This window comes from Canis lupus, chromosome 4, assembly GCF_011100685.1.
Source record: "Canis lupus familiaris isolate Mischka breed German Shepherd chromosome 4, alternate assembly UU_Cfam_GSD_1.0, whole genome shotgun sequence".
Lineage (NCBI taxonomy): Eukaryota > Metazoa > Chordata > Mammalia > Carnivora > Canidae > Canis > Canis lupus.
Window position 1 is genome coordinate 40326940 of NC_049225.1, and position 13065 is coordinate 40340004.

Genomic DNA, 13065 nt, shown 5'->3' on the forward strand with positions numbered 1-13065 from the left:
CTGCCTATGTCTCTGTCTCTCTCTGTGTCTCTCACAGATAAATAAATAAAATCTTAAAAACAAAACAAAACAAAACTGGGAAGGCTAATCCTCAACCCTCAGGACTGCTGTCAGACTGAACGAGTGTTAGTGTCTCACACACACACACGCACGCACACACATGTTGCTATGAATGCCTGTCCCTTGCCCCCTCACCGCTGCCATGTTCTTGTGCCTCCTGACCAGGCCCTAAAGCAGGAGGATAACCTCAGGAGAGGGTGGTGAAGCAGGGCCACTGATCAGAAGGGGCCACCACAGCCAGCACATGCAACCCTACTCTGGTCCACAGCCCTGGCTCCAGAAATGGAAACAAGGACAATTCGATATCCAGGCCCCAGTGAGTCTGAGAGGAATGCATTTTTTTTGCTTTCATCAGAAGTCATCAATAATGCCCCTTTGTTCTTTAGCAGAGACTTCCTGCGGTTCTACCAGCTTCCCAACCTCCTACTAGGCTAGAATGAAGTCAGCTTGTCTACCATGAAAAGAAGGGGTGTGTGTGTGTTTCCCTTACATTTTAATTATGGCTCTTAATTCCTTATAATATGGAAAAGACGCGTTCAGTCGCACTGGCGGGAGAGCTGAATCCCTCTGTTGTTCCACCAACACTAATGTTTTCCCAATCCATAGCCCCTCCCCCACCATTTACTTTTCCACAGTGGGCAGTGGAGAAGCAACACACACACACACACACACACACACACACACACACACACACCAACATGGGGGCGGGGGTGGAGACTGTGGGCTCTGGAGTAAACTTTCCTGTGGTCAGATCCCAGCTCTGTCACTCTGGCCAGGAAAGCCAGGTCACCCCTCTGGGCCTCAGTTTCTCCCGTCTGTAAAATGGAGCTCCCCCCCTCCCCATGAGGACCCAGATGACCTCTGTCTGGCTGCCTGCTGTACCACAAGTGCCCGGGGAACTGTTCATTCACTGTCCCCATTCAGGCAGCATTGCTTGAAAAGCTTATGGAAAAGGCACAGTATGAGGAAATAAATAATGAATCGGTGTCGCATCAGATGCCGGTGGCGGCAGACAGACTGGAGCCGCGGATGAGAACACCGAAGCTGTGGCTTCGCAGGGGTGGGGGCTGTTGTGGAAGGAAATTGATGACTGAGCCCTGGAAAAGTGGGGGAGGACAGGGTGTGATGGTCTCCAACCAGTGGCATCACGCCTGCCAGACCCTCCACTCCCTCCTCTAGGACAGGAGCCTGGTGGGAGAACCGAGTCTTCTCCCCACCATTCTTACAATGGGGGCAAATACCCGTTTCCCTCCCCCAAAACCCACCTCGGCTGAGCACCTACTGTGTGTCAGGCCTGAGATGGCACTGTCTTCTGCCTTTTTTTTTTTAAGATTTTATTAATTTATTCATGAGACACACACACACACACACACACACACACACACACACAGAGGCAGAGACACAAGCAGAGGGAGAAGCAGAGGAGAAGCAGGCTCCATGCAGGGAGCCTGACCTGGGACTCAATCCTGCGACTCAAGGATCACACCCTGGGCCGAAGGCAGGTGCTAAACCACTGAGCCACCCAGGCGTCCCTGTCCTTTGCCTTCTTCTTCAGTCTTTCCAGGTACTACAGAAGTGGGCCGACCCCCATTTCATGGATGGGGAAGCAGAGGCTCAGAGAGGGACTGTCTTGTTCAAGGTCTCACACAGCTACCCAACAGAGGAGGGTGATGAGAATCCAGGTCTGGAAGGCTGCAAAGGGCCTGCTTATTTTCTGTTCGACCAGTCTGTTTCACCCCCAACTGGAAGGCTCCCCGTAGTCCCTGTCTTCATGAACAGATGGCTTCTTTGTATTTCCTTTCTCAGTTCTGTGAAGTTTTACATATCAAATGTCCTGAAGTAAGGGGACCCCATCAACAAAGTTTATGAAGTAAGAAGCTGTGTAGCTGTAAAAATAAGTGTAGTTTGTAAGAGAGCTCGCTCTGTTCCAATATTCCTTATGTGTCTCAGAGTCTGTCTTCAAAAAGCAAGCACCAGGAGCTTCCATTACGCTGAGAGATCTGTGCAGACCCAGTTGGAGCAATCTGTCCCTGGTACACAATTCTCTGGGAGATCTAGCTCTGCTCAAAAGTTTGGAAAGATTGGAATGAAAGTTTTTTACCCATTTCCAGCCCTGAATCACTGAGCTGCTAAGGTGGGCTCTGCGCTACAACCCCCATAATAGAAGCTGTTGTGGTGTGGGGGTGGACCAAAGTGTATACCCCTCCATTGGTCTGCTCAGTGTTTGACGCCTGCTTATCACCTGCCTGCAACGCCCCAGGTCTGGAGACCAGCGATGATGAAGACCCTGCCCTGCCTTCCTGGAGCTCCTGGTCCAGGTACAAGAGACACACCAAGGGAAGTCTGAGTAGGCGACATTTGGGTCCAGCTACAAAGCTGGTCTCCCCCCTACTAATATAGCCTTAGTGGGTAAAACCTCCCTAGTTTTAAGCCTGTCTTTTCAATTGTTTTATTTATTTATTTATTTATTTATTTATTTATTTATTTATTTATTTATTTATTTATTTATATTTATTTTAAAGATTTTATTTATTTATTCATAGAGACACAGCTAGAGAGAGAGAGGCAGAGACACAGGCAGAGGGAGAAGCAGGCACCATGCAGGGAGCCTGATGTGGGACTCGATCCCGGATCTCCAGAATCACACCCTGGGCTGCAGGCGGCACCAAACCGCTGCGCCACCGGGGCTGCCCTATTTATTTATTTTAAAGATTTTATTTATCCATTTGACACAAAAAGAGAGCACAAGCAGGGGGATGGCAGAGGAAGAAGGAGAAGCAGGCTCCCTACTGAGTGGGGAGCATGACATGGGGCTCGATCCCAGGACTCTGGGATCACAACCCGAGCTGTAGGCAGACCCTTAACTGACTGAGCCATCCAAGCACTCGTTCTCAATTGTTTTTACTGTCTCCCCTGCATCCCATCTTCCACCCGAGTACCTAATGCCTTTTGCCTATGGCAAATCCTTGCAGATGGCTAAACAGCTGAGTGAAAGGTAATCAGATTTGGGCAGGAACATTTGTGAACCACCAGCCAACCAGTCTTAGATGGATAGTTGTAGTTGATGTAGGTTGGTTTTGTTGCTGTTGTTGTTGTTTTTGTGGTGTGTGTGTGTGACAGTGATTTTATCACTCATGCTCACAATATCACTTTGTTTTCCTGCTGTAACATTTCCTCTTCATTTCCAGTAGGGAGTCACCATATCAAATCATCCTGGTATCGGGGACTCTGTTGCTGGAACATCTTTGAGGGCCTTTGTTTTGGAGGATGGAGGCTCCCAAGTTAAGTGGTGGTGGTGGTGGTGGGGTAGGGGACGTAACAGAATGAGCTCTGGGGTCAAGCCCCAGCCTTGCCATTTACTGACTATGTGACCTTGGATAAGTTTCTTTACCTCTCTGGGCCTCAGTGAATTCATACATAAAACAGGAATAATATCATCTACCTTGGAGGGTTCCTGGGAAGGTTAAAGAAGATAATTATAAGGTCACCCAGTATGTAGTAGATGCTTAATGAGTGTAGCTATACGATCACTTCTTCAAGCAGCTGTCTCTTGTACATTTCTGAGTACCTACACCCAGGCTAGGCTCTGTGCATGCTAGATGCTGCGGACACACAGGGGCATCAGGCCTGGAGCTCATCATTATCAGGCCTGGCAATTCTAAAGTGCACGCTAAAGTTTGGGGGGATTATTTTCCTGGCCAGGAGCACCTTGAGGGCAGGGATTATGTCTAATACAGCTACACCTGCTGCCCAATGAGGCACGCCACTGCCAACTGGTACTTTCTGGTAGGCAAAAACTGTCATGGCCCAACTGTCCCAATTTGGTACTTTTTCACTTCTGGCTGTTCCTGCCTAATAGAATAAAACACACAAGGAAAGTGATGTGACACTCCTGAAGTCATCCAATCTGTCACCACAACCCACTTGAAGGCAATCCCAGAAAAGGGGCTTCAGCAAGTGGCAGGGGCAGGGGACACATGTGCGTGTGTGGGAGGAGGCACCTTGAAGGGGATCACTTGCCTGTTGTTAAATACCATGTGTGTATTCCTTTAGTGGTGGAATTTTCTGGAATAGCACAAAGTGGAAGTCTGAGCAACACGCCCTGGGTGCCCAGATGGAGAAGCTCTGTACAGCCTGGTGGAGACTTCCGGGAGGAGGGATCCTCCTCTGTTCAGGCTCAGAATGGCCAGGTCCTTGGTCAACCATGAGCCCTAGAGGGGTAACCTCGAAGAAGCCAGGTACTTGATAGGCACAGATGCATCAGGGAGGCCCCACTGGCCTCTCCCCTCCACACCCCCTCAAACTATACTCCATCTCATTCCAGCCCACCCACAGCTGCTTCTGCAGCCCTGCAGCCGCCACATGACGACATCCTGGCCTCTGGCCTAAGCCCTTTCTTAAGCAGCCCCTGTGAGGAGCTATTTGCAGAGGCCCCCATTTGGGGCTTGGGGGTTTTGCACACAAGTGTTTGATTTTAAAAAGGAGAAAGAGAAGTCACAGCAGGTGCCTCCACTTCCATCCTGGCCCCACCCCAGCCTGCTACGGCTCCTGGGGGGTCTTTGTGCTGTGTGTGTCTGCATGTGAGCGTCATCCCTACATCTGCCGCCTCGTGACAAGGGCCTTTGAAGCTCCACAATGATGCCATCTGCCAGGGACAGCCGGTTGGCTCACTTGGGGCTGACCCCATGGTTGCCAAGGCAACCGTGATGGTGGCATGGGGCCTTCAGGAAAACCACCAGGCTAATGATGTCAGGAGGTTCACTCAGCATGGTCCATGCTCAAGTGAAGGTGGAGGGGGCAGAAATGGAGGTGAGGCTGATGGCCAAAGACAGGAGGAGAAGGACATGGAGGCAGGGAGGTATCTGGTCCTCTGGGTTATAAAGGATAAGCTCTTCCCTGTGACTTCTTGGGATCTCCAGCTCTTAGAAGCCCATCCCCATTAAAAGAGGCCACATGGCCTTCACAAAACATGTTATCGTTGGGCACCTCTGCACATACTATTCCCTGTGCGAAGACCCTCTCTCCTCCACTCATCAATCTAGAAAAATGTCTCCCCATCCTTCAAGACCCATCTCTGGGTTTTCTTCTCCAAATTTTCCAAACAAAAGGGAGTCTTTGCACTGTGCACAGTGCCTGGTGCACAGCTCCAATGGAACCCTTGCTGGATGGGACTTCATTTCTCTGCATGTTCACACATCTTCCCTACCAGCTGGGAGAAGTATAAGGATGGGGATAAAGTCAAATTCAGCTATCTTTGTTGCCCAGCACAGGGCCTGGCATGTAGTGAATTCTAGCAAAAGTTTAGAGAATAAATGAAGTTGCTGTCATTTCTCAGTCACTTGCTACAGGATTTTCACACTCAGAACCTCAGCTATGTGGCATATAGGAGCAAATAAGAAGGGGACATGAAGATCCTTCTCAACTCTACAATGAGACAGGGGCAAAGGGGTTTCTCTGCCATTGCCAGTGCCACAGACTCCAGGGCCTCTGAGCAGCAGACCACACCTGCACAAACATACCTACTCATATCTTAGTTTCTGTCTTACTCTGGGTATGCACTGGGGTAAAAAAACAAACAAGCAGACTTGGGGTGCTACCCTGTAGGGCCTTGGGTAAAATCACTTGCTCACAAGTTCCCTGGCTTTTGGGTTAAAGGGTTTGTACACCAGCTTTTGTGCACCAGCTGCCCCGCCACAGTGGCTGACCCAATCCACCTGGTACCAGAGAGCGTATGCAGGTCCCCTTTGCTGTGTATCCTCTCAATCTCTATTGTGGTGGATCTTTAATTTCTGCCAGTCTGATAGGACTGAATTGGGTCTTATATTTTGAATCAAATTCTTCCAATTTCTAGGGAACTCAGGTATCTTTTTTCTTTTCTTTGTTTTAAAGATTTTATTTAATTATTCATGATAGACACACACATAGAGAAATAGAGAGAGAGAGAGAGAGAGAGAGGGAGAGAGAGAGAGGCAGAGACACAGGCAGAGGGAGAAGCAGGCTCCCTGGTGTGGGACTTGATCCTAGGACCCGGGGTCATGCCCTGGGCTGAAGGCAGACGCTCAACCACTGAGCCACCCAGGCGTCCCTCGGGTATCTTTTCTTTCTTTTTTTTTTTTAATTTTTTAAAAAATTTATTTATGATAGTCAGAGAGAGAGAGAGAGAGAGAGAGGCAGAGACATAGGCAGAGGGAGAAGCAGGCTCCATGCACCGGGAGCCTGACGTGGGATTCAATCCCGGGTCTCCAGGATCGCGCCCTGGGCCAAAGGCAGGCGCTAAACCGCTGCGCCACCCAGGGATCCCCCTCAGGTATCTTTTCATGGCCAGTATGGTCTCTTCCATGAATGGTCAAGTCCTCACCCATTTTTCTTTCTGGTCACTTAACTTTTTCCTACTGGTTTGTAGGAATTCTCTCTCTGTAAATTCTGAAGATTATTCCTTTCTTGTGTGTGTGACAAATACCTTTTTCTAATCTGTGTTGGGTGTCTTAGCTTTATGTTAGGTGCCCTCTGTTGCCTAGAAGTTTCAAATTTGTATGGAGTCAGAAAGCAGCAAAAGTCTGTCATGAGGCTCATAGAAGCACGAGCGTTCTGACACCCTTTGTATCCACATGGCTTTCTATCAGGCAGAGAGCTTCCCTTTGATGGTGTCCTTTGAGTCCCATGAGGCCTGGGAGGCAGGGAGGGTAGGGACTGTTCTTGCTATGTAGTGGATCATAAGATGGAGACGTTTTGTTGCAGACATCTGACCTTTTGCCTCTTAAAATCCACCCCTCTGTTTTCTAGTAACTGACCCCTCTTTTTTCTATTGGGGAACCCCACTGCTCACAATCTTTGTCCTCATGATCTGACTGGGGCTGGCCAACTGGGTTGCTCCTTTCATTCTCTAGGTCACAAGATTGGAATGGGAGCTGAGTGAGGCCAGTGACCGTACTATCTTATCCACGACTCAGGTCAAATTACCGAGAAAGAAGCACTTTCTACTAGTAAATTCTATTTGAAAATGAAGCCAGTATAGAGAAAAACAGGAGAAAAAAAAGTCCTATTCTTGACAACATTTGTGCCTAGATCCAGCCATGCTTGAGGCTTAGATACCCCTCAAGCCAGCTGGATGTTAGGTTGTATCTTTTCTGTAACAGAGTCCTGACTAATGCAAATCTAGTGAGAGCTAGGAATGAAAGATCCAGGATTAGACCCCTGAGCTTGAATCACTATTAAAAATATGAAGAGGTACAAAAGCATAAGGGCCTGTAGGTCTCAATTTCCAAATCTGTGAGGTAGGGATAATCATCCTATCTCCTGCATCTCAGCTGACTCTGGCTTACCAAACATCTCTGGGCCTCCTGGCTGAAGCAGGGTGCCGTGAGCCTACTGTTCTGCCTCCAAGAACACTTTGAACGAAAGGCCAGGAAATAGCATCCTTGATAGAAATACTCAGCATCAAAGAAAAATGACAACAGCTCAAAGCTGCCCCACAAAAAAATCAGACTTGATGGAGACAATGGCAAAGAGAGGAAAAAAAGAGAATAAATTTAAAAATCAAAGAAAAAAAATCAGAGAACAAGCAGGCAGGAAAGAAAGTAGAAACCTGACAGCAGCAGCTATAGCTAGAAAATAGACACAGAAAAAAAAATGAGTTAAATCTTCACTGTAAAATTTCCACAGAAAAGGATAAACCCTGCTAAACCCATAAGAATAAAACCTGGAGAGAATCATGAACATCTCATCGAGCCATATAAAAATCTGCTTAACAAATTAAATTGATTCAGTGACATTTCCCTTTGGAAAATATTTTCTTGATGAAATGCCATCAATATTGACACAATTCTGATAATATTTCTAAACATCCTAGGGATCACAACCTCCTGTGTACAGCCTGAGATCCTAGCCCTGCAGGCTGCCTCCTGTACCTTTGAGAACCAGTAGGGGTGCCAGGAGAAGGAGCTCATGGCAGGTGCCTCACCTACTTACCGTGGTGATGAACCTGTACAGAGGTTGCCGTCTCTCTGTGTACTTGACCGTGATGGGGCTAAGGTCATAGCGGAACCAGATGGCAGGGATGATGCGTCCTGTATGGCTGTAGGCTACGTACTCCTAGGGTAGGGGAAGAGAGATGGGGGATGTGAGAACCAGACATACAAACCATGGCTCATGGGGGGGCGGGAGTTGGATTGCAGAGGGTCCCCTGGTGACCCACAAGAAGGGGCTTTCTTCTCTCTCTGGCCTGGAGCCAGACTCCACCGGTTCCTCTCACCCCTTCCCCTGGAGGCTCTGCTGTCAAGCATCTAGAAAGGGAAGCATTGCTGAGGATATTTTCAACCCCTTTGGCTGCTTGAAAACTGATTGTATGACCTGAAAGCAACACCAGAATTAGGTGTAAAAGGACTGGTGTGATTTGGGCTTCCCCAGAGTAAAAGCCTATTTCCCCCTCTAACTCCTGGCCGTGAATCCATTCATTCACTCATTGATTGTTTACTGTTTACACCCCTCTCCTGGGTGCTGGCCCAGTGCTGGCTGCTGGGGACCTTGAGGGCAGGAAGCTCTGCCCCATCCCCAGAGATGGGTCACAATCTGGAGAAGGGAATGGATGTAGAAGAGTATTTGCAACACTGCCACATTGTCCATGCTGTGCCATAGAGGCCTGGGGTGCTGGGGGCACCAGCAACAAATGACTGACTTTCCCCTAGGCCGGCTGGAAGGCTTAGTGGGGAGGGGGTCATTCCAGGCTACATCCTGAGGTGTATGTATGTGCGTGTGTGTGGGTGTGTGCAAGACAGATGAGTATAAAGGCCATATGGGGAGTGGGCATCTTAAAAGAAGGAGCACACAGAACTGGAAAGACAGAGGGACCCTACCACAGACTTCCTGAGATGGCACTTGGCTGGTGGGATTAAAAGGATGCTAATGAGCTGAATTAATATGGGTCCTCTCTGGTTTGGGCATTTGCTGGAAACCTCTGGGCTATTCTCATTTGTCCACAACAACTGTAGACCCGACTAAGCCACAGGTCACCCCCAATCTCAAATGCTAAGGCCCAAGCTCTGACCTACCTGGCCTGATGGCCCACCGCTGGCTCTGATGGGCACAACCCACTTTTTCCCGGGGCAGGCTGGGGCCAAGGCCACAGAGAGAGCTGAGCCGGCTATTCTGGCTGCTGGGTCTTTGCCAGAGCCTCAGGGGAAGAAGCCTTGGGCAAAACAAGATCAGCTTTCTCCAGGGAGAGCTGATGGGGCAAGGTGACTGTCTGGGTCACAGCCCAAGCTGAGGGATAGAGGAGCAGAACTAGGTACCATTTATCCCAAAGCCTCCTTTATGGAAAAAGTGTTTTTTTAAAACATTGCCTCATTTGATAGCCATCTTATGAGATGGGCACCATCCCCATTTTACAAACGTGTAAATGGAGGCACAGGACTGTTGTGCGACATGTCCCAGGCCACACAGCTAGCAAGTGACTGAGCCAGGTCTGAATAGGCATTCTGTGCCAGCCTCATCTTTTCTGCTCAAACTGCTTCCATATCCCAGCCATTAGATGCTGTGAGCACCTGACAGTTGCAATGAGATGCCCTTCAACAGACAGTGAGGAAGAGAAACAGAACTCCCTTTGGAAAGTGACACCAGAATATTAATCAGCACAGGTAGATCCAGGCAGTGGGACCTCAAGTCACTTGAGACAGACTCACCAGCCCCTGTTCAGGCTGAGTGGGTGATGTGAGCAAGAGGCCAGGCTTTGGAGCCAGAGGAGAACCCAGTTCTAACCCCCCACTTGGCTGCTCTGTAGCTCTACGACCACCTCTCAGTGCCAATGATTGTGTCATTGTCCCCAAGTCTGTAACATGGGAACAATCACAGCCCCAGTCAGAGCTGTCATGACTGAAAAAAATGGTAGAAGTAGAGAGCTTAGCATAATATCCAACCCATAGTGCTCAATAAATGGGAGCTACTATTCTATTATTATCATCACCTGTAAGTGGTTTGGGCAGCCCTAGAAGAAAAAGGATAGCCCTGGAAATAAAGGGATCCACTGGAGGAGCCTCAACTAACGTGTTCCAAGCATTCACGTCCATTGGCAGGGTCATCTCCGGGGAAGCTAGAGGCTGTCCCAGCTTGAAATGATGGTTACTCATCCCTTTCTGCTGGCTCTGACTGTGCTCTGCTTCCCATCAAGGCCTACCTACTTCTCTGTGACTTTGAGTACTGGGGTCCTAAGACATTCCTGTTAACCAATGGTCATCTGGTGATTTTGGATAAAGTGCTTGCACCCCGAGTGTGAGAGCATCTGCTGTGTGTTGACCAATCAGGGTCCTGAGTCTGCAGGACTGGGGCCAGACGCAAGGCTCTTTCTCAACCCCATCTCCTGGTTAGATTTCCTCCCCTTGACTCGGAGAATGTCCTCTCATCTTTACCCAGGGACAGAGCCTGGCCAGAGCAGCCCCACAGGAAAGGCCCCCTCAAGGTACCCAGCGGGGAATCGTGCTGAGATACTGTCCTTTCTGCTTATGGCCAGCAGGGGGCGCAATTGCACACAGCTGTGCCAACAGATTACGTACCTTGTTGGCCACCGTGTACTGGTAGGAGTACCGCTGCTTGCCACTCTTGTCCTCGTACACCGTGGGCACGATCTTCAAGATGTAGTCGTGGGAGGCGAGAGCTGCAGGAAGGACACAGCAGGATGAAGCAGGGGGAGAAGCACTGCCCAGCTGGCAAGTCTTTCTATGTCACTTCAACGCTAAACCTACTCGGTGTTGTAGGGGGGCTGTTCCAAATTTTCATCACCAAACAACCTCTCTTCATTTTCTCCCTTGGATATTAGGAATTGAGAGACTCCATCTTATCAGGATCTTTATTCCTGTACCATATGGGATAATTAAAATTCTGGAAATTACCCAAATGGCCATCAACAGGGCAAACATTGAAGAAGGGGTCCTGGGAGAAGCCATTGTCCAAGAGGTATTGTAAAGTGAAAAGAACCAAGTTACAGAACGGAGTGAATACCATGTTTCCATGTCTGGGGGCAGGGAAGACTCACTCTCTATATGCAAGAATATATAGAATTTGCTGGAAAGATACCCAAGAAACCATTAGCCGTTTTAGCCTCTGGGAAAGGAAGAGGGCAGGTTTTCATAAAGATCACATTTCACTTATACCCCAGGTCCTGTATGAAAATTGTTGCTTTTGAAGCAAGTTGGGTTTAAGTTTTCTCTAAAAGAAAGAGCCCATGATGGGGTGCCTAACTAGTTCAGTTGGTGGAGCATGTGATTCTTGATCTCAGGGTTTTAAGTTCAAGCCCTGTGTTGGGTGTAGAGATTACTTAAAAAAAACAAAAAAACAAAAAAACAAAAACTGTATATATTAAAAGAGCCCACAAACCAGAAAAGTTGCATTTATGAAGAACTGATTGATTTCTTTCCCCATTTTCAATTAACGGGAGATCCATTTTCCCTCCACTTGGCCCTATCCTATTCCACTGTAACTCTTACCCACCACTGCTGGATGGCGGGAGGCTGTGGAGGGCAGGGACAGAGCCTTACTCATCTCTTGTCCCAGAACCCTGGATAGGCCTGGCACAGAGTGGACAGTAGCAAGTGCTTCCTGAATGAATGAACGGATGGGGGGATGGCTGGTCAGAGGCATGAATGGAAGAACAGATGAATCAGCTTCTGATAAGCATGAGGTAAGTGGAATCAAACACTAGTTTGACAGGATGCTGGCCCAAAGCTGCTGCCAAATATCACCCAGGAAAGGTCTGAATTCCCTTGGATCATGCTTCTGGGATGCTAAGAGAAGCTCAAGGACCCCTCAGCTATTGTCTTCTAGAATGTCAGGTCAGGGGTCATGGAGCTGAAACCACACAGAAATTTAGTCTTTTGTGTTCCAATCCTGGTCTACTGGCTCAATCAGTTCTGAGTCCTTGGACTCACTTGCTGTAAGAGGTTAGAGGATACAGAATTCCTGCTAATGCTGCATCGTGGTAAGGAAAGGGTGGTGCTTCCTGAACTGTCTTGAGATCTGCCTCCCTCTGAAAACCTCAAAAAGGCTCAGGGATAAGCCCATGAAGACCCCAACATCCCTCTGCTCAAGCCCACAGTGGTCCTCAGGTGTCAGGAGCAGGAGAATCACTCAGGATTTAAAAGACAGACACTTGGGCCTCAGTCCTGCTCAATGGCTCTGGAGTGGCTCACAATCTGCATTGTAAACCAGGGGCCCAAAGATCATACTTGAGATACAGTGCTCCAAATGCCCATTGCCCCAGGTTAAAAACTTGAGGGAATGAAAGAGTGAAAGCCTTATGAAAATCAGACCTGTAATAGTTCTGTTAAAATCTGTACAAAATACGGATGATCATAAAGAGAAAAAATAAACAAAAAACACCCACAAATCCACCATCCACAAAAACCCATGGATTTACATTCTTGTGTATAAACTGCTAGGCTTATATTTATGTTTTCCTAAAATTAAATCATGCTGTACCCCCCCCCCCACCTTTTTTTAAAAGATTTTATTTATTCATTCATGAGAGACGGAGAGAGGCAGAGACACAGGCAGAGGGAGAAGCAGGTTCCATGCGGGAGCCCGGCGGGGACCTGACCCTGGGTCTCCAGGATCAGGCCCCGGCTGAAGGCGACCTGACCCTGGGTCTCCAGGATCAGGCCCCGGCTGAAGGCGGCGCTAAACTGCTGAGTCACCCGGGCTGCTACCCTTTTCTAAGAACTACACACCACAGATACCAGCACAAGACACAGAAAATAATAAGCTCCACTCTGTTTTATTTGCTGCAATATACCCTAGCACTGTGCCTGGCACACAGTAGGTGCTCAGTTAATGTTGCTGCCTGACTGCCAGCGAAGTTTGACACATCTGCAGGTATCTCACAGCGCAGCCACGTAAATGCACCCAACCAACCCCCATGGCTAGGCACTGACGCTGCTCCTCATTTTCACTGTCATAAACAATGACCTAATGAACATTATTTTCCGCAATTTTTGCATACTCTCTTAATTATTTCCTTAG

At 48.4% G+C, this 13065-nt stretch overlaps 1 protein-coding gene across 4 annotated transcripts in view; it reads right to left on the reverse strand.

Annotated features, from left to right (window-relative positions):
* ERGIC1 (endoplasmic reticulum-golgi intermediate compartment 1) overlaps positions 1 to 13065 on the reverse strand; it is a 105435-nt gene that overhangs the window by 5863 nt on the left and 86507 nt on the right. For all 4 annotated transcript variants that reach the window (XM_038534743.1, XM_038534740.1, XM_038534742.1 and 1 more), the window contains 2 exons: positions 10605 to 10705; positions 8029 to 8151 (listed from right to left, as the gene is read on the reverse strand). In XM_038534743.1, coding sequence (XP_038390671.1) covers positions 8029 to 8151; positions 10605 to 10705 — 224 coding nt within the window. The remainder of the gene's footprint in view (positions 1 to 8028; positions 8152 to 10604; positions 10706 to 13065) is intronic.